The sequence below is a fragment of the Myodes glareolus genome, chromosome 7, assembly GCF_982192425.1.
Source record: "Myodes glareolus chromosome 7, mMyoGla1.1, whole genome shotgun sequence".
Classification (NCBI taxonomy): Eukaryota; Metazoa; Chordata; class Mammalia; order Rodentia; family Cricetidae; genus Myodes; species Myodes glareolus.
The window spans coordinates 37,316,468-37,338,129 of NC_142032.1; the positions used below are offsets into that span (position 1 = coordinate 37,316,468).

The 21,662-nt window shown below is 44.6% G+C and overlaps 1 protein-coding gene across 1 annotated transcript in view; it reads left to right on the forward strand.

The window, feature by feature from the left end:
• The window catches only part of Pgm5 (phosphoglucomutase 5), a 167,183-nt gene that overhangs the window by 135,902 nt on the left and 9,619 nt on the right, over positions 1–21,662 (forward strand). The window contains exon 10 of the mRNA XM_087908023.1: positions 8,075–8,209. Within this exon, the coding sequence (XP_087764149.1) occupies positions 8,075–8,209 (135 nt within the window). The remainder of the gene's footprint in view (positions 1–8,074; positions 8,210–21,662) is intronic.

A 21,662-nucleotide genomic window follows, 5' to 3' on the forward strand; every position in this document is an offset into this window, starting at 1 on the left:
TTGCTGCATGCCGCTCAGCCTTCTGGTCCTGAGAATCCAACTGGGCAGTTGAGATTCCTGCCCTCTGCTTAATTACCATTTAGCTGGAGAGGTAACTTGATGTTGAACTTGTAATTATTGCAGAATTGATTGAACAGTGTTATGTAGACAGAACTTAGTTGGGCACACATATCGGAGGAATAGATGTAGGGCAGGATTATAGAAAGCTCTTCAGAGGGAGATGGTGGTTAATCCACGCCCAGGAGAGTAAGCAGGAGCTGGCTCAGGTGAGATCATTGCATCACACTCTGTGACTTTCTTCAACTGAATGCAACTACATGACTGTTTAGTTTTCTTGACACAAGATTCATTCTAGACAATCTCATGGGGTATTATGATACCTACAATTATAATTCTAGACTTCAACCCTTCTGCAACACTGTAGTCTTGGCAAAGGAAGACAGCTTAGCTATCTGCTATGCTAAGTATACCTCTTGGTAGGACATCTTGGAAACTATTAGAAAAATATTTTCTAGTATCCAGTTTCCCTGAAATTTTCCTGTTTGTCCTTCAAGGACAAAACACAGAGTTGGTTCTTTATGATCACCTACTTGTCACTGCTAGGAAAATAGAGTGAGGGGAATATGGTTTCTTGATGGCTGGGAAGCCCCCATTCTGCCTCTAGAGCGTTCAGTTACAACAAATTAATCTCTCCTGGAAAAAGTTGGTAGGTTTAGGGCTGTCTTCTAAACGGTGAGGAGCACCTAAGTGTTCGTCCGTCACAGGAACTTCTTACTGAAATGTTAGTGTCTCTTTATGTTCAAGAGGGCCACCGAAACCAGGAAACAGTACCGAAGGCAAGGCCTCATATTCTCCCAGGAACTGAAGCAAGATGTGTTGTGACTGGGGGAAGCATTTCTGAAGCCAAAGTCTCCCAGACCCAGGGCCAGTGTGGTATAGAGTGAACAGGGACGAGCAATAATTCTAGAAAAGAAATGGATACATGTATGTGATCTGTTTCCACTGGCCCACATTTGATGGTCAGGATTTTGATGAGGAAAGCTTCTCGTGGCTTAAGGTTGCATTTGCTAGACAGGTGCTTTGAAAACCCATCTAAGGACTGTTTGGCGTTGATTTTCCCCAGATAATTCTTCAGCTCGTTCTAATTGTTGGACCCAAAGGGGCTTGTTGGTTCTTTAAAAACAAAATCCTGAATAAGCATGGCCCCCATAGGCTCATATATTTGAATGCTTGGTCTGTAGTGATGGAACTGCTTGGGAGGGACTTGAAGGTGTGGCTTTGTTGGAGGTGTGTCACTGGAGATGGGCTTTGAGCTTTCAGAAGCCCACATTATTCCTTGTTACTAACCACTCTCTCTCTCCTCCCTCCCTCTTCTTCCATCTCTGTCTCTCTCCTCTCTCTGTCCCTGTCTCTCTTTGCTTCATGCTTGTGGACCAGATACAAGCACTCAGGTACTGCTCTCGTCCCCCTTCTTGCCTGCTGCCATGATTCCTGCCATGACTGTCATATACTCTAACCCTCTGGGGCCTTGAGTCCCCCACCTAAAACTTTCCTTTTCCTAAGTTGCCTTGGCCATGGTGTTTTGCCACAGCAATAGAGAAGTAACTAAGACAAAGCCTGTGTGAGAATGTGTCTCTGGGCATAGGTCAGTGCACTGTACAAAGACCCCTAGCCTACTTGGGAAGGTGAAGCCAAAGTCCAAAGTTAGCAGACAGGAGAAATGCTTTTGTGTCCCTTTTCCACCCAGAGGGGGTCTCATTTTGTAACTCATGCAAAGGCCCTGTAGGGACTAGCCTTACTCAGTCATTCTTGAACTCATGTTTCCAATTAACGCTGTGACTTAAATAAAGGAAAATAGGCAATCCATGTAGTTTTGTGTATGTTCCATCCAAATCCCCTGCTCTATGGACTGCGTGCTTTATTCTACAAAATATGGTTCAGATGTTACATGGCAATGTTTTCACCTTGACGCTTTCCAGATAAATGGCCGGGATTTCCTGTGGGAGATAACATTCGCATTAGGCCCAGAGTATCTTCCAAGGTTGTTCTGCCTCCAGGTTCACATGCCTCAGGCAGCCAACCACATGAGACTATACGTGTGATGCTGTACCAGAACCAGATTTCAGGGCCATATGCTGTTTTCCCCTGGAATTCATCCTACATCAGCAGCTGAGCACGTTAGATGCTGCCAACAGTTGCTGGTAATACACAGTTCCTCCTCCTGCCTGGCTGCAGCATGTCCTACAGTCTCCAGGCTCACATCTGGCGGCTCTGCATGGATTTAGCAGCTAGCAGATCTCTCTGCCTTGATTTACATGTGGATCTTTAAAAAAAAAAACACCCAAACAACAACCTCATGTGGATCTTTAAAATACCCAAACAACAACCTCTCCAACATTCATTTGTCAAACATTTATCGGATACTTACTCTGCATAAGGCTCTGAACCAGCTCAGAGGAGCACACGAAACAGGAGGAACTGGTCAGATATTTGCATGAGAAGTGATCCGTGAACATGAGCGCTTTCATGTGGGGTAGCATCCGATAGTTTCCCTGGCGTCAAAAGACCTAGAGGCTCTTACTGTGTTACAACGCTGTGCCAGTTTTGACAATTTCCTTTCTTCTGCATAAGCAGAGGAAATGGCCAGGATCGCATCCGAGGGCTTTCGGGTCCGTAAGTGTCTGAGGACTATTAACAAAGGGGTATTTTATTGCTAAAGGAGCCATTTCAGCAGCAGACATAGTGAAGATTGAAAAGGCCCACAGTGATTTCAGAGGGAAGGCAGCATTCTGAAAACTAATCTTAATCTGCCTAATTTTTAAAAGGGGCCCAGGAGATGGCTCAGCAGGTAAAGGCACTTGCCAACAAGCCTGATGATCTAAGTCCAATCCCCAGGACCCACATTGAGAAGAAGAGAACCGACTCCTAAAAGTTGTCCTCTGCCCCCACCACGTATGCTCTGTGGCATGTACTATCCCCACCACCACACATTCAATATTAAGAAAATACAATAAAAGATAAACAAACATGCACTATTACATCATAAGGTACCAGCATGAAGGCCTTATTTGGAAATCATGTTCAGAATCATTCAATTTTAACATAGGAAGGATCACAAGTCTTTTATGATGAATGATACTTTCCAAAGCCCTTTTCACACTGTTTCTGAAAGGATGCTCCCAGCCACCCTATAACCAAGGCTGTTCTATTTTTCATCCAAGTTAGGAAACTAAGGCTTAGAGAGCTTAAAGGACTTACTCAAGACCACCAGCTTGAGTGAGTGGCCAAGCCAGAATTTTAGACTGGGTGTATCTGGTTGTTATTCCTGAACCATCTCCATACTCCATAAATCAAAGAGGGATAAATCTGGATTTAAGAGGAAAGAAAGAAAGAAAGAGAGAGAGAGAGAGAGAGAGAGAGAGAGAGAGAGAGAAGAAAGAAAGAAAGGAAGGAAGGAAGGAAGGAAGAAAGAAAGAAAGAAAGAAAGAAAGAAGAAAGAGAAAGGAAGGCTATGGTGGTATCTGTATTTGTGAGGAAAGAGCTGTGTGCAGTAGGTGATATTACAACAGATCTAGGGTGGGTCCAGCTCTGCTCTCAGCACTGAAGTGGGCACTGCAGGCAGGATTAAGGCAGCCACTCTTGTACCACCCAGTCCCATAATTTACCCTATCTCCTAAAGGAGACAAGCACGCTCTCCTATGTATGTTTGCTTTTTATCACGGCTGTGTCATTCCGATGTTCTAGCTACTAAGGTTACAGAGGAGTCATAGATTCCTTCATAACTCTTCTGGGACTTCCTTAGAATATTATGCTAAAATCTGAAAGCTAACATGTAGCACAATCCAGGCATCTGCAGCATGAGGAAGGGGACTCACTGAAAAGACAGCTACAGTGGCCCTGATTGTCGGCAACATCCATTTCACCCAGAGAGTCACTAAATCCCAGTGTCCAAGAGACTCCCCATACAAATCCAATCACCTTATCTGGACCAAGGGCCTGACCCTATTGTCTTGTATGGACAATTCCCCTTCCAGTTAATTCCAGTGCGGCAACAAAGTTTGCAATCTGCCCACAACTGTGCAGCCAGAAAGCCACATGGCTCAACTTTTATTGCTTTAGACAAACTTGCTTTGTTTGAGTGCGTTGTGGCACCAAAGGATGGGCTAGTCAATGTAGGAGGCCGATGTATTCATATCATGCTGGTGATTTCAGTCCATAATTGTCTTCTACAACTACCTGCTCAGGTGGAGCCGTCAGCCCCAGTTCACCCCAAAGAGCGTGCTTTTGTTTGTCTTTAGCTAAAGGGCCGAAGATCCTCCTGGGACTGCCTGGTGAGGTCCCTAGCATTACTCACTCCAGGTGTTGAACATGCAGTGACATTAACTAACTAGTGTTTCTGGAGGGCCTACTCTGCTCCTGGCGTTGTCCTGGCTCTGCAGCTAAACTGGAGGTGGAACAAGATGTGTGAGGCTTTTCCCTCTCAGAGCCAATGAATGACCTAAAGACAAAACACAGTGGGTCAGACCCTTCAGTGTCAAGTTGCCATGGGAACTTGTTTGATCCATTTGCTCTGGGCCTTGTCTGTGCAAGAGGATTTATGGCAGCAGAAGCGCATAATGAAACTGTTAGAATGTAAATAGGAAACAGAAATCAAGACTGGAGAATGTATAAATTAGAGCACCAAGGACAGGAGAAGAAAAACTCATAGCTTCATGAGTCATGGAGATCCTCTTGGACTCAACTTCGAGTTGAGTGTTAAGTGTCCTGGCAGCCATATTGAGAAGGGAAATATGGTTAGTTACAGAGTGTTTATTGTCAGAAAGCAAAAGACGACCAGTTCCTCGGGGAAGGAAAGGCTTTCAAAACACTTGGCTTATAAGAGAATGTCTCATATCTAGCTTCATACCGTCTTTGACAATATTCCTACGGGACTGGGAAAGTGGACAGTAGAAGACAGTGTGGTGCAGCGGTGTGCACTAAGAGCGAGAATGGCAAACTAAAGTTTCATTTGTTAAATCTACTTAGGGTAGGAATAGGTGGTCAGAAGTCAACAGATTAGGGTCAAATACAGTCCACATGCGTCTGGAACTGAAAATATAGCTGGAACTGAAAGACCTGGGAAATGAAGGGGTTGAATCCCAGGATGATAATCTTCATCACTGTCATTTCTCCCTACTGAAATTTTGATATGGCAGCTAGCCACATTTTCTGTTTTCTACTATAAGGTTAAAGGGTAAATATTTCCAGGCTGTGCATGATGTAATTGTTTATACCCAAGGCCAACAAACACTCTTGTAGAGAACTATATAATAAATATTTTAGGTCTTAGGCACTGGATGATCTCTGCCGTGATTATTAATCTCTAAAACTATAGTGCAAAAATAGCTGTAGGCAATCCCTAACTGAGTGGGCATAATTCTGTTCCAATAAAACTTGAGTTAAAAACAAACAAACAAACAAACAAAAAACTAGAAGGCCTGAAAAATTTCACCTATAGGTAACTTAGTCTATTGCCAACCTCTGAAACTACATAAAAACCACAAAAACAAAAACAAAGGGCAAGCATATTATTGTTGTTCTTTTGGTGAAATTAAGGAATGATAAGCTTGGAAAGTCTGGTTTGATAGTGACTTTGGCCTGGCTGTTTTGTTCATAGTAATAATGATTCATGCTGGAAAGAACATGGCTCATGTGTGGACTGCAAAGTCATTATGCTCGTTGAAGGAACATGCAGATCTCAGAGAAATCCAATCCAACTCTTCACACGTACAAGTGGTCCTCCTCAGACGTGGTGTATTAATTCTGTTTCTCATCCCCAAGACCAAAGACCAGAGAAGAAATGACTGAAGAGGGGGGAGGATAAATTTTGTAGCGCAGTTGCTATAGATACAGTCCATCGCGGTAGAGGAAGCATGGCAACATGCATTCAAGGCTACTGGCTAGGGAATGATGCTGTTCCAATGTCTTCCTCCTTTTTCGCATTTTAACTAGTTGGGATCAAAGCCATAGGATGGTGCCCCCCCCACACACACACATGTAGAGTGGCTCTTTCCTTCTTGGAGAATCATCTCTGGAAATACTCTTACAGATGCACATTCAGAAGTGTGTCTCCACGGTAATTCTAAATGAAGTCAACAGTGGACATTAACCTTCCACATGGATGTGAAATTGCAATGTGGAGGTGGAGAGGGTCTGAAAAGGCATGCAGCAGAGAACTCTGATGTTGTTCGTCTGTAATGGCTTCTCGAACGACATTGATTCTTAATTGAGCTCTTAGGGTTGGTGCTCTAGGAAAGAGAGATGGTGGTAAGCTTTTCTCAGTAGGCAGATGTGTGCCATTCACTCCAATGTCACCTCTTCAAGTCAAACTCTCCTCCTTCTTACTAATTGCTAATGGTCTTCTATGTGTGTAGCATGCAGTACAAACAGTGGCCTGTGACTGGTGTGAACATCGTTTTGCAGCAGCTGTTTTTCTGGACCGTAGGAAATACATTCTTTTAGCTCCATGTTCACCGTTCAGTTCGTTTGCTCCGTTTGTGATTTGTTGACTGTTCAGCTCTCTGGTGGCGAAAGGTAGCTAGCTAAGAAATGAGTTTTTGATGGTTGTAATAGGTGACTCCAGGTTGATGAAGGACAAACATTACACCTTTACCTTCATATACCTAGGACATAGCCCAGCGCTTCCTCCATAGGCCACTTTCATTTGTTAACCCAGTGAAAAACTGGTAGTTGGTTTCCAGTAAGGGAGCTGATTCCCATTGCTTTGTGTTGAACAACTCTAAAAGAAGCAAAAACTTTGTGTTTGGGAATTGGGACAAATCTTTAAAAAGTAAACCACCATGCAGATGGGACCAGACACCCTCCTGTATCGGACATGGTCAGGTCTGGGATGGGGTAAGGAACTGGCATTCAGATTCACATAGCAGAAACGGTGTGATTTTAGTAACAGTTGCTTCATAGCCAGCAGGACTGGAGGCCGGGGATATTTCCATGATAAATTCATAGGAGAAATGTCTGACACTGAGGTCACCTACTTTTTATGAATTGGTGACTGGTAGACACTCTGTGGCTTCTTTTTTTCTCCCTCTGGTATCTCTAATACTTTACTGATAGACTTTGTTAGCTGCCTTACTATGTATTTCCATCAGAAGTCCAAATACAATCTTATGGTCATAAAAGTATGGCCATATTTTGACTATTCCTGTCACTAATGAGAACCATTACATAAAACAGGGTTGTTCTAAGCTAAAAACAAATTTAATATTGGGTAGCACTTAATTCGCCTGGCCCCAGCTCTGTCCTGAACCCAAGCTGGTGCCCAGCATTTCTAGGTGAGAAAGAAATGGTCATCTAAGATGGTGAGGTTGTTCTCAGCAACACTCACAGCCTGGATGAGGGGGTAACCCTGGGCATTTTGTCATGGGGTTCTACTACTGTGATAATGGGGAAGGGGTAAATCTAAGCTTAAAATTATACAGGGGTTACCTGAGCCTTAAAACAAGGGCGGGTACTTAGCATGTTTGGTGCACACATGCGATACCAGCTCTTGTAAGGTGGGAACAGGGTCTTGAGTTCAGGGTCAGCTTGGGTGACATGGCAAGACTTAGTCTGCAAAAACGGGGTAGGGTGGAGAAGGATGGAGCAGAGTATTTCTTATTGCAATAGATAATTTGCTTAACGCCTGTTAAGTTCAGATTTATAAGGATTACAACACGAATTTGAGAACATTTATTGAATGCTATCTTATTTCTATTGTATGCACTGTTTTTTCCAATTCTCATATCTCTAGACCAAGAAAATCTGAGCATGTGGTCATAGTTTGGCTCTTCAACATCTGCCCACATTAGCCACAAAGCAGCAGAAACAGAATCAAGAAACAAATGGGTAACCTCAAGCAGCTTTCGGGTTTGCCGCAGTGTTGTGCTCGAGTGAACATCCAGAGCCAGCTAGAAATTGGCTTGGCCCTGATGGGCTCTGGTGTATAGGACTATTCTGATTTCTGCAACATGCATTGGTTATCACTGCCTGTGTGTTCTCTTGCTCACCGAGCCGTCTGGGATGTTCTTGGTTTCAGGGCCTGAGGATCATTTTCTCGGATGCGTCACGGCTCATATTCCGGCTCAGTTCCTCCAGTGGTGTGCGGGCCACCATCAGACTGTATGCAGAGAGCTACGAGAGGGATCCCAGCGGTCATGATCAGGAACCACAGGTACACCATTGGAGCTCTGCTTGTGGCACTGCGCATCCACACCCTCCCCCCCCCCTCTTAGAGCTCCCATGGGCCTTCGACGGAAAGACGTAGTTAGAACTTCAGTGGGAGGCGAGTTGTGTGTGACCTCAAACAAATTTAATTCACTCCTTGAAGTGTTTGAAACAGAACTTCTCTCCAAAATCCAGGATGATTCAGGCCAGAGTCATACCCAGATAACTCGCCTCTCTTCAGTGTCCTGTGCTTAGCGTAGGTTTTAATAAGAAAAGGCATATTGTACACATAAGAAAGTCAAATTTCTTAGACCCTTGATTGTGCTCATGCAAATTATTAACCTTTAGGGATTAGGAAAACCCTGAATTGAACCACGGCATTGAGGTAACCATACAAATACCACTCTGGGCCTCCTCTGTCAGACTGAGAAAGTACTCACAAATGTTTTAGCCATAAACCACTGTACCTGTGTATTCACTAACACGGCAGACAGACAGACTAAGTAGGCGGAAAAGAACCCGCTCCATTGGGTGCCTCATGCTCTACTGTCAGGTGTTCTTGTGGCTTTCCTTTGTTCTGGCTTTGTGGGTGCTTCCCTGGGCTGAAACATTAGCTATGCATCTTTTTTGGGAGAGTGGAGGGGTCAAAATCCAGGCTGTTTCTCACTGGACAGCTACTCAGCCTTTCCGGCTCTGTTCTGTCACCTGGGACAATCCCTTTGTCTGTCGCTAGTAGAGTTTCTTCATGCTGTTTTTTTTCTCTGGAGATTATCAACACACTTGGTCATCACCATGATGAGGATTCTTCTACCTGCTTCCATAACTTAAAGGTCTGTGAGAACAAGGTCATCCCACGTGGGGAAAGAGAGGCCTGAGAGTCATTCTCAGGATCACCAGGGCATGAGTAGATAGAGTTCATGACCAACACTTAGTCCTGGCCCTTCCTCTCAGGATTATGAGCTTTCCATGCAGAGATGGGCCAAGCTCTGCCAAAATAACTTGTCAGTGAGGACATTTCACCCGAGATAGGACCAAGCCCTGCAAGAACTAGATGGAGACTTACCTTCTCTTTCCGAATAAAACTGTCTTCTAAGACTCGTGTTGAGACCCGAGATGAAAGGCAGGAGCTCCGCACTAGGCGAGGAATGATATTCCTGGCCTCCCCAGCTCTGAGTCACTCTGACTTGAGACTGTTTTTTTCTCAGCATTCTTTTCCCTATTTGCACAGGACAAGTGGTTAAGACACTTGCTTATTTTTATTTACCTCCCTTGCTGGACTTCATCCAGGCCATTAGCCTTCTGTATACAAATGTGTCTCCAAGGTGGTCCATGAAAGCAAACGGCACTTTTGGAAATGGTTTTCCTTGAAGCCAAAAACTCTCCACGGGCCTGCTTTTAGACGGTTGTGTGGGTAAATAAGATATAAATAGTGCTTGTTTTAGTCCCCATTACTGCATTTTTTTTCCACCCTGTTGGTGTACTAGTTTGCCAGTTTGAATGGCTGAGGAATCCCTTCCTTAATGTTTCTCTTAGGATCTCGGTCATTTTCTCCTTCTCTAATACAAGTATGTCCTTCCCTAGACCGGACTAGATGGGGCCCAGTACATTTATTTTAGCTTATGATCTATCTAAAAGTTCTGTATCAAAAATAGAGTTTCTGATTAAAATAGCTCATATCTTTGACTCACTAAGTGAAGCTCTATTGTGTAATACATTGAGAACATGATATAATGGTCAAAATCTCGAAGAATTCTAGCTCCATAAAGAAAGGGGAAGGGAGGGAGAGAAAGGAAAAAGGATGGGAGGGGAGGAGAGGGGAGGGAGGCATGGGTGGCTTATCCACATTAATCACTGCTCAGCTCCGTTTTGGCCCTTCCACTGGAGGTTTTGGGCAATGTTGCTTTCCGCCACAAACTGCTTTTTGCTCCGGAGAGCCCTGAGAGGGTGATGCTTTGGTTGGCCATTTACAGAGCTAAAGATGTGACTGACATTCAAGCTAAGGGTCAGGACTGACGAGAGGCCTAACAGGCAAGGGCTGGTTTGTACTTCCTTAGATTGTACTTTGGTTTTGTTCCCTCACCTAGATTGCAGAGAACACCCGCCTGCATATGTGCATGTGCGCATGCACACACACACACACACACACACACACACACACACACACACACACACCCCTGTTAAAGGACTCTCTAGTCTACAGCTCTATTAAGTAATTTTGTATGTTTTCCCCACCCCAAGGCTGTAGTCACCTATATCCTAGTTATTTTGCATGAGGACGGAGTTCCCTTCAAACACCACACTGATATCTGGCTATTTTACTTTGCACTTGGATTGTTTCTTTCTCAGACATTTAAAGCACATGAGGAAGGCAGCTTTAAGCATTCAGACTTGTTACCTCAAGGAGGAAGTGTTCAAATTAACCTTGTGATCCAACCAGTACACCTGTGTACTCACTTGCTCGGCCCTTACAGCTAGAGTCTGGGCTGTGCCCTTTTGCAGAGTCACGTGATCGTGCTATTTGGTTTAAGTTGATGTCAAGTAACCACTTCACCAACACAAACTGTTTTAAAATATCCTCTCCATACTTACCGATGAGTTGGTGGTGAGTGGAGGAAGGGCATGGGGAAGGCCTCAGGAGGGAAGGTGTTTGCCCAGCGATGGTCCTTGGCGTATGAGGCAAGGAAGCTTTCCTTCCCAAAGGCAGACGCTGAGAATTCACATCATTTTTCAAACACTGTTACTTTCATTTTACTGGCAGTCGGGACCCCAGTGAGCTCTCGAGCCAGCTGGTGGAAATGTGTAAAAAAAAAGGGTCAAACCGAGATGGATTAAACTCACAGGTAACTTGTGAATAGTTGCCTGTGAATTTAATAGCTACCTACAGGTAACCGTAAGATTGTTCCCATATTTTTTCCATCCCATTTCTCTGCAGGGTTGCTAAGCTAATGTTGTGTTCATTGTGTTCTTTTTGGACACTCCCTGTCCATAGGAGTCCATGGGTGGAGCAGCTAATGCACAAAACACAGTCAAAGGGAAAAGGAAGAGTTTTTTAAGGGCTAGATTATCAGAGAATGAAGGTCAGCTTGGGACTAATCAAGATATAACCACACACCACTCCGGTCTTGGGAAGGAGCCAATACTCTTCTTGAAACTGATGAATTGATGTGGTTTTGATAAGTTGCATCTAGCAGATGAGTGCCTAAAACACCAGAGTCTTCTTATGTTTAATTCACACATCACCCAAGCCCACCGACCATTTCGTTCTGAGTTCATATAATAATTTATAGTTCAGAAACAGACACTATAGAGACCTTTTGCTGTCTATGGAGAGACTGGACAGGCCAGGGCACTTCTGAGAATGACAGTGTCTATTAATCCTTACAGTGCGGTCGGCACCTCTCAGCTGGCCGTGTGGTTACCCCAGCTATGCACTTCCATCCTTGTCTAGAACTGCATGGCTTCTCAGATGGGGACTTCTGAGGAAGAGGGCAGGAGTGAAAAGATTCAGTTGGCCTGATGTAGGACTTGTGGTTTGGCGAAATGTTTACAGTGTTGATGTTTAATGTATCTGCAGTGTGCCAGGCTCAACTTTCTAGATACTTGATATACACTGTTGCCCCCCACCCAGTTTCATTTCCCCCAGGGTGGGATTATCATCTGGTTTTGCAAAAGAGAAAACTGAGATATGGAGTTGTTCGGATCAATGGTACAGGTCGTTTCTGGATTGGTTTTGTTTGAAGAAAGACTCCCAGTCAGACTAATGGTTAATTCCAAAGGGGCGAGGACTCCTCACCTGAGCTTGAGTTCAACGCTGTGTCTGGAAGTTTACTTTGATTTTATTAAAAGATTTGCCTTCAGGGCCTGGAAGGATGGCTCAGTAGTTAAGAGGTTTATCTTTCCACATTAATCAATTCTTTGAGCTTCTAACATCAACTGAGTCCCAAGAACTCAGTAAAATTCAATTCAATTCCATTTTGCCTGACCTCAGGAAAGGGCTCCACTTGACTGTTACCAGTTTGTTCTAGAAGGTACAGCTCAGGCATGGCCAAGGAAGAAATAGGCAGGGCCAGGTATGGGGGATGAGTCAGGAGCTTCTGTACCCCTTCAACATCCTCCACTCCCACCTCCCACACAATATTTCTCTGTGCTCACCTTCCCATGAGTTCTCCCAGCCCTCTTTAAGGGGCTTTAATGAAAGCTTCATTACTTAAACTTGATTGATTGATTGATAAGGCCATTGTCCTTGGTTGTTGAACTTACCCACAGAGGTCAGGGAGTCACCACAAGTTCAAACTGTTTAACCATGTGGGTGTGTCCTTGTCGGGCAGTGCCTGAAGACACCTTGTGAGTATGAATTTGGATGTGGTTGGGATATAATCAACACACTCATTACCCAGGAAGTCCCGATAGAGTTAGATCTATGCCAGGAACTGGGATCAAAACCAAATATGGGTTTCTCCATTTCAGACATACAAACATGGGGGAATGTCAAGTTTTCTCCCCATTACTTTTATTAGCAATGAGTAGCTTTTTACAACCTTATTGAAAGGATAATATTCTCAATACATGCTGGTTGTGTTTTATAGCTAATAAAGAGCCTGGAATTATTAGTCAAAGGCCTGAAGAACAGAATTGAAAACTGAATTAGCAATTGAAGTATTTATGATGTGAGAGTCAGAAACGTAACAGACTTCAAAGGGACACAAATAAGCATTCCTTAGCCAGTCTGTTTTCATGATACAGTGAAAACATGTGTGACTATGAACGTGTATGCATGTGTATTTATATGTCTGTGAGGGAGAGTGAACATGATTTTTGAGTCATACTATAAACATATAATAAAATACCATTTTGTTATTTAGAAAGAAAATCTGTAGAGGAATGTCCTAACAGCCACTTGTCTGAAGAAATCCATGAGGAAACACTTGACTTTCCTTTTCTCCACAGAGTTTAGTAGGTGTTGCTGTGATGTGGCACAGGACTGGAGGGGAAGCAATCTGGGTTGAGTTGAGAGAAGGAAGACGTGGCGGGAGAGTTGGGCTATAAACTCCATGGCTGAGTTAAGGAGCTGGCTCGTTTCCGTGAAAGAGATGGATGACCCAGACATCTTCAGAAATTTAAAAATAAAGTGAGGTGCTGAAAGATGACCAGCTGTTCGCCATAGCTAATGAATATGTAATTTGAGGAAATCAACTCAAGCTGAAGGAGGGGAGATTCAAATCTGCTGTCAGGCCCGTTCCCAATAGTGATGTTTCCACTAGCCCCGATAGGACGGCTGGTGTGTGCCTTTCTGAAGTCTCTATAACAATGTAGATAAAAAGAATAATTTTAAAATATGGGCAAGAATGCAGAGGATTGATTAAGATAATGTCTCAAAGTATTTTTCAGCCTTAAAATGCCAATTCTGTTGAGAGAGAGAAAGAGAGAGGTGGGGGGGGAGAGAGAGGTCATGTTCTAGTGGGTGGGTTAGATTTCCCTCTAGTGGCACAAAAAGAAACTGACTGTCTTTTACAAATCTGCCACTTGGAGAATTAATCTTCAGCAAAGAAAAAGTTATATAGGCTCTATTGTTTTTGTTGCTGTCTTGTTTTCCTCCCCCCCCCCGGGGTGTGTGTGTGTGTGTGTGTGTGTGCATGCGCGTGCGTGCACCTGCCCCATACATGTGTGTATAGTCAGTGTGGGTGCTGGGTAATGGAGATCTGAGCTTAGGTTCTTGTACTGGCCCAGCAAGCGCTTTTCCTCCAGAGCCATTTCCATTTCCCAGGCCCTGCTGTACGGACTTTCTTACGTTCTATTGGCTTAGTTGAATTACATCCTGAGGAAAACCAAAACAAAAGCAATTAAAAAAAAAAAAAAACACCAGACCCACAGTTCTCCTTTTTCTGGCCTTAATACTGAAATCCAGACCTCAACCCAGCCATTTCTGTGTTATTTCACTGGAACTGCGAGCCTATGGGAAAACCTCCTTCAGGCTGGGAGTCTGGCTGACGTTTCCCAGCGTGTCACACACCAGAGCTGTTTAGAGTTTGGATGACAATGGACTTTTTCCTCAACCAGCCTTTGTGATCAGAACTCTCTTCAAGGTACCGAGTGTGTGATGAGCCTGTCCACCCACCCACACTGTCCCCTGCCTAGAACTTGTGAGAAACAGACACGCTCCTATGCTTGTCCCTCATACCAGTCCTACGACAGAGCCCACGTTACATCTAGATAGAGCAGCAGAAACAGAAGAGACTCTTTCCGCAGCTCACGACAAACTCAAGCTGACAACCTATCCGAAAAACCTAGGGGCCTTAAGGAAAGAACATGGAGAAGTAGAGTATTGTACCTGGATCTTGGACTCAGGTTGGGTTTAGCTCAAAGTTTAGAAATCCTAAAGGTTAAAAAATGAATTGTCCCATTTTTACATGATACTAACTTTTAAACAGATATAAGGGAATACAGCATTTAAGTTCTGTTCCTTCTGCTGCTCTCCTGATTTTCCAAAACTCAGATACAATGTCAGCTCTCAGCAGCCAGTTTGCGCTGAGCCTCAGTGTGGCCGTGTCCAAAGCACACAAGCTATTAACCAGCCATTGGTTAAACCCACACGGTCTATGTCCACACATCATCAAATCTCCCCGGATCTCATTTACCCGGCCTCGGAAGAAAGCATGAATGAATTTGTGCTGACCGTGTGAGCACAGAAGGTCACTCGTCACAACTCCTCTGGCTGGATGAATGGGTTTGACAAGCTGTGGCCAGTCCAGTCTGGCTTCTCTAGTGCCCATCATTCATTCCAGTCCCACTGCACAACAGAGCAGCATTTCAGCGCCTTTTCGTAGAAAGCTGCCCAAGTCTCACGGCTGGTGGTGATCCAGGACTTCTTTCCGGCAGTGCCTTTTGGTGCGGCTAGTAAATCATTGCCTCTGCTCAGAAGCCGGAGTGCACCCCAGCACATCGATGTCCACAGGGATCCTGGTCAGGGCCTGAGGGCTTTGGCAGAAAGCCCTAGGACTCGGTGTGTTCAACTGGTACCTGGAGAGGGCACTGCCAGACTTCATCGCAGCCATGCCCCGGCATGGGAGATGGCATTTCCATCAGAGAGGAGGCCAGCTGGCTCAGCTCGTTTGAAGTCTGCTATCCTCCTGCCATATTGAGAAATAATTCTGTGCAAGATACTCAACAGGGGAGTCCCTTGTCCCTGTTTTTGCCTCCCAGTAACGCTGGGATCGAAAGGGAGCTTGGGGTGAGGGTGGGGGGTATTTTGATGGCAGAATACTTGGTCTTGGGGTAAAAGGGGTAAAGAAGTCCTGGTTCTAAGTAGCTTGGGATGGGAGGGAGCTCATCTTTGAGCATTTCTGCTGGTAGAAATTGTCACATGCAGTGCCGTTTGGTTGGCTGAGGTCTCTGTACTCCATAGTTTAGGAATAGAAGAGACTGTGAGAGTGGGTTAAAGTCATGGTTCCGTTATTGTCAGATATAAAAGGGCCAGCATGTCAGGAGATAACTGCCGGTTGACAAAATGATTTGTTACTCACAGTCCTAAAGTGGGGGGCACGCACACCCCACCAGATCACACAGAGTGTACGAGCGGCAGCTGGGAGGTAGAAGAAGCAAGGGGAAGCCTTGGGCCGAAGCAACTGTTATTTTTCTGGGATAAAAGTAGACTAGGCCAGGCAAGCAAGTTTAGGATTGACTAGTTTGAGTAATTCCAGGAGGCTCCATCCAGAGCGCAGGGCCTGTCCCTAACTGCCTTGTATATGGCTCTGGGAGATGCAGGGCAGGAAAACAGTGGCTTCAGTATGGACCTAATGAAGGGAGCCACTGGCCTGCAGGTGGAGGGCACCCTAGTGTAAGCCATTGGGTATCTCTAAGACTTAGCCAGCTCTGGGAGGGCAGTCTCTCCCATAGCAGTGAGGCCCAGGCATGTCAATGTATCAGATTAAACAGACGGGCTAAAATGGTAGAGCCAGCCGGTTCTTCAGGTGCCTAAATTTGGGACGATGCTCCAGCAAGGTCCTGTTTTTTTGTTTGTTTGTCTTTTACATATAGTTAGTGTCATATTGATGGTATCTGGGTTGTAGGTCAAGTTTCAGGGCCAAGAGTGTAGTTTTTCAGCCCTGTTTCTTCCATTTCCCAGTCCCACGAGAGTGCATTGCTTGTTTGAATATCGGTCATTTGATCAGAGCATTCTAAATGGACTATTCAGATGTCTGTCATTTTATGGGATTTTTATAACCACCTGTAAGTCAGATTATTCCTATTAAAGGTTTGTCCCATGCATGCCTCATAAATTTGCTTAATAAATCCCAGATTTTGTTATTGTTTCCTTCCCCTGCACCTCCTCTTTAAAGTTAATAATAATGTGGACAGGATTCTAGGGAGGCTTCCCTTGGAGCTGACAGTGTCGGGAAACCTAACTCTTACAAGAAGCTGCCAGGGCCTGTGCCATTCTGCTCATTCTGTGCCATGGGGAAGGTTTGAGATGAGCTTACAAGTCTCTACGAGTGCACATTTACCATCTTTTAGGGTCCCTTCATCCACAGAGAGTGTGGAGCAAATTCAATGTCTTCCTGACTCAGAGCAAGGCATACGGAGCGGGGCTTGCTCGGTGACCCAATTTATCCAAGCAGATGTGCCATTTGTGGGCCATTTCTACCACGTGGACATAATAAACTCCCGAGTGGGTGGGAGATGGAAGGTGGGTTCATTGAAGGAAGGATTTCTGGAGTCTGTGTTGCTGGCCAGCAGGCATGTTCTTGTTAAATTTACCGAGTTGACCGGAACAGTTAGCATCAGAGAGCAGGTGCCGGCAAGCTTCCCTCAAAGTGTCTGTCAGTAAACTGTGGGGTCTTGGCTAGCGGCACTAGTTTGCAAGAACTGATGTCACAGAGCAAGAGGAACTCACCATGTCACGAGTCTGGAGAGAAGTTCAAGGTCCAGGTATCCAAAGGTTTGGTTCCTTCCAGGGCAGTAGGTCTCAACCTGTGGGTCGTGACCCCCTTTGGGTCGAACAATCCTTTCACAGGGGTTGAATGTCAGATATCCAGCACATCTGATATTTGCATTACGATTCATCACAACAGCAAAATTACAGTTATGAAATGGCAATGAAGTAAGTTTATGGTTGGGGTCACTCCCTGTTAAAGGGTCACAGCGTTAGGAAGGTTGAGGAGCCCTGTTCTAGGGGCTCTGAGGAATGGGCTGTTCCAGGCCTTCCTTCCTGGTGTGAACACAGTTGTCTTCTCTGTCTCTGCTGTTTCGGTGTCCAAATCCCACCTTTGTATAAGAACACCAGTGACGTCGGCGTTCCATCACCCTGGCAAAACACCCAAGGCAGTCAGCTGAGAAGGAGGAGAGACATTTGGCTCCAGAGGCTTTACTCTTTGCTTGGCTGACTCTACTGCCTTCCAGTAGGAACAGCCTGTCAGGGTGGAAAATGCATGACAGAGCAAAACTGTTTCCTCCATGATGGTTGGAAAGCAAAAGCAACAGCAGAGACTATTGTCACAAAAATCCCTTTCGTGGCAAGTACCTGGTGGCCTAACTTTCCTTTACTAAACTCTACTTTCTAATAGTGCCCCAGACTGGAGACTGAGATTTTTAACAAGCGGGCCTTTGGCAGACATTTAAAATTCAAATAATAGCATCTATCATAATGTAATTAGTGACTTTGGCTTAACTTAATGACTTCTGTCCCCGAATAAGGCAGCATCCTGTGATACTGGCAGTTGGGACTGCAATGTAGGGATGTTGGGGGGAAGGTGGGCACAATTCCCCTGGTCTGTGTGCAACTTCTTGACGGCTAAAAAAGCAGTCACTGGTCCACATGGTCAAATCAGTGAGACTGGCATCCCAACAGAACTACATTTATGGGTACCAAAACTTGAGTTTCAGATTTTAACAGGTCACAGTATCTTTGGATAAATTTTTGGGAAAAAAAAAAACAGTTAATAACATAAAAGCTGTTTTTTATTTCATAGGCTATACGGGAACTGAGAGAAGGCCAGGTTTAGACTAAGGGCTGTCCCGTGGGAGCCTTTGCTTTCCAGCTTCTGAAAATGACAGCTGTGCACAGTTTCAGGTTACATTAGCGATGCATGCATCCAAATGTCTTTGTCTAAAGATTTTATCTTTTTTTTAAAAAAAAAGGCAAACTTACGGGACTAGAAAGATGACTCCTTGGTTAAGAACTCTGGCTGCCCTTCCAGGGGACCTGTGTTTAAATCTCAGCATTTACATGATAATTCACAGCCAGCTGTGACTCTAGTCCCAGGGGATCCTAACCCCTCTTCTGGTTTCTGTGGGCATTGCATGTACATTATATTAATGCATATAAAATAAAAACCAACTATTTTAAAAAGCAAAATTATTAGCATTTATGTATATATGTGAATCTGGATGAATTTCAAGATTTTATAAAAATCTGCAAAATTGGCCTAATGAGATTGAACTTCTTAGCTTTTGAGTATAACCAAACATGGAAATGTTTTAAAATATATTTAGTTTTTGAAGTCTAATTTTTTTCAGGTATTTCATTTCCTATTGGAAAATTTCTCCTCCTCCTCCCCTTTCTTTTGACTTTAAGCAGTTGCTTTGACATGGTTTCCAGACAAACAATATTTTACCTATGCCAGAAGAAAAAGTCAGGTGGGATGGAGAAGGAAAAGTCGGAATGCTAACCATTGCAGACTGTTAGAACGTGGGTCCCTTCAGCAGCTGCCCAAGCTACACTAGTACGAACAAGCTTCCCTTGGAGGGTCACCAGGGACAGATGCCTTAATGGTAACTCTCAGATTCACTTCCAAAGTCGGCATCCCCGCCAAGCAATGGGTCTGTTCTGGCGTTCTGGTCTTTGCCTTAGGCCCATGTTCAGGAGCTACAGTCAGGATGGCCAGTGTAGTGTTCCTGAAATGTTAAGACACTCTGATGATGTAGTCCTGAGATTCTGCAGCTGTATTTGTCACACTGTCCCTGACTCTTTGAGTGTTTGTCTGTAGAGGAAGAAACTGGTCCCTCCCACTTGTGTTAACATTATCTAATTCATAACCGGGTTCAGAATTGGCAGTTACTACAAATTCACTTTTAACAGGTAAAGAAAATGATAAGAAATTACAAAACAACTATATTTTTATGTTTATCAAACTTCTGCCCAATGGATCCCAATGGCGCCTTCACTTCCCAATGGATCCTTGATGCACGGCAGCAGGCTGCTTCTTAGAACTGCAGGCTCAGGGTTGGAGAGATGACTCAGCCATTAAAGGCTAGGCTCGCAACCAAAAATGTAAGAATTGCAGGCTCAGGCCTCTTCTCAGACCCGTTGAGCAGACTCTGCACTGTCACAAGCTCTCAGGTGACTCATGTGTACCTTAAAGTCAGAGAAGTCTTCTGGAGATGACCTTTGAGATTCTTATTTCTTCTGCCTCTGCCTAGCAGGTAAATCTTCAAATGCCAGCCCAACTCCCATGTAGTTACGAGGGTAATGACCTCTGCCATGCCTTCCTACACCTGGAAAATTACCAGGAGTGTAGAAAACAACCCAAGGAAAGAAATTTCTGAGAGTCTGGGATGATTTCTTCCTATTTTTCAGGCCAATTCACAAAGAGGGAAACAAGATCAGTTTCATTTTGTGTCTCCATGGAAACCTTACCTCAGTGTCAATCCACAAGTGAGCTTGTTTTCTTTGCATGGTTGTCTTAGCTAAGCTGAGAGATTCAAAATAAGCCCTGGATGAAGTGAGGAAACTTCTAATTTTGAAATTTTTCCAAGACACGGAAGTCTTGCTAAATCTGTTGGTAGACAGTCTAGCACAGCACGAATTACTCTGGAAAAGGCAATTATTTTAAACACTTAAGGTTTGTTTGACAGCTGAGTCTTAAAGGCACAGAATGGAGAGAGAGAGAGAGAGAGAGAGAGAGAGAGAGAGAGAGAGAGAGAGAGAGAGAGAAGCCATGTTCCTATGACTAAGTATACTCACAAAATGTATAGTGGACATCCCGGTACCCCTCTAATGACTTTGCACTGCAAGGAAAACGCCTCTGCAATGGTGGGCTCCTTTCCATCCTTGGTCTGTGGCAGAATGAGTGCCCTGCTGAGCTGTCTGCTTCGTGAGACTCAAGCAGCCTGCACAGTAAACCTTCTCCTTTTTCTATGTCCCTGCAGCTCAACCAGTGTTGGGCTATCCAGTCTTCAACATAGCTATCCTTGCTTTGCCCTAGGAAGCTGGTACCCATAAGGAACATCTTGTCAATGGCTGTGACAGTCTGTTCCTGCTGTTTTCTTCATTGTCTGCGCCAACTGCAATCTGATAGGTGTTCGCTCTGGCTGGCTACAGGGATCAGGGCAGGGAACAGAAAGTAGGCTGGGCCCCTCACTGGCCTAGGGGTGCAGCAGAGTTATGTGGCCTTTGTTCAAAGAACTGAGAACTCTCTCACATTCCTGATCTGTTTTAATCTTGTCTTTTTTTTAGAAAAGATAACAACTTTATTTTGTTGATAAAGGGAGATAAAGGAAGAGGTTTGCCGTCTCTGTTCTAAAGGTCAGCCTGTCAGGATAGAAGAAAATGTTCTTGGTCCTACCTAGTATTATGCTGTGTACACTTCCTTCTTCGAGAAAAACAAAAATAGTCGTCATTAGCATATGGCCTGTCTTTGCTACATAGAATGGTATGGGTTTCTGCATGTCATATTTTGTTGCTACCACATCCCAATGTCATTGGTAGTCATAGGTGCTTACATGAACCCCTTAGGTTTTACATATGAGAAAACATTGGCTCTGAAAATCGAAATTACCTATGGTTTAAAAATAGCACAACTGGTATTTGAACCTAGATTCTGGCCCCAAAGTTATGGTCTTAACTATGGTGTTGTGCTACATGTCACTCAAAAATATGGGGATGCTCCTCCACCTCTGAAAAATGCCCTAGAGTACCAAGAGCACCCTTCAGTCTGGCACAGAATCACTGAAAACCAACACAGCCCCCAGGAGAGTTCCCACATCTCATCTTCAAGCAGTGCAGCCCCAGATTAGCAGGACAATGGGTCTAATTCTGACGTCCTTTTCTCTTCCAGTGGACTAGACCTCTTAGGATGTAATGTCCTCTAGGTGCTTGGGACTAGCACACAGCACACCAGCTGTGTAAAGCAGGCTGTGGGAGAGAAGCCGTACAGAGTCTACTAACTCCCCTCCACACACACACACAGAAGCAGTATTATCCATCCAGGATGGCCTTATCAAGGGTTGACCTGAAAGGACACGGTGGTGCTGGGCCTCCAACATCGAACCTATTGAGGTCCTTGCCTGGGCCTTGGCAGTTCCTAGGATGGAAAAGAAGGAGGAGAAAAGAGCTGACACTCAGGGCTCCACTCAGTGAGAACTGTCCTTGTCACCATAGACCCAGGGCCTGGGTGTCTCTGTTCAGCCCATTCCTCTCACCCTAGTGTGCCTTTCTTTCTTTTTCTTTTGTTTACAAATATTTG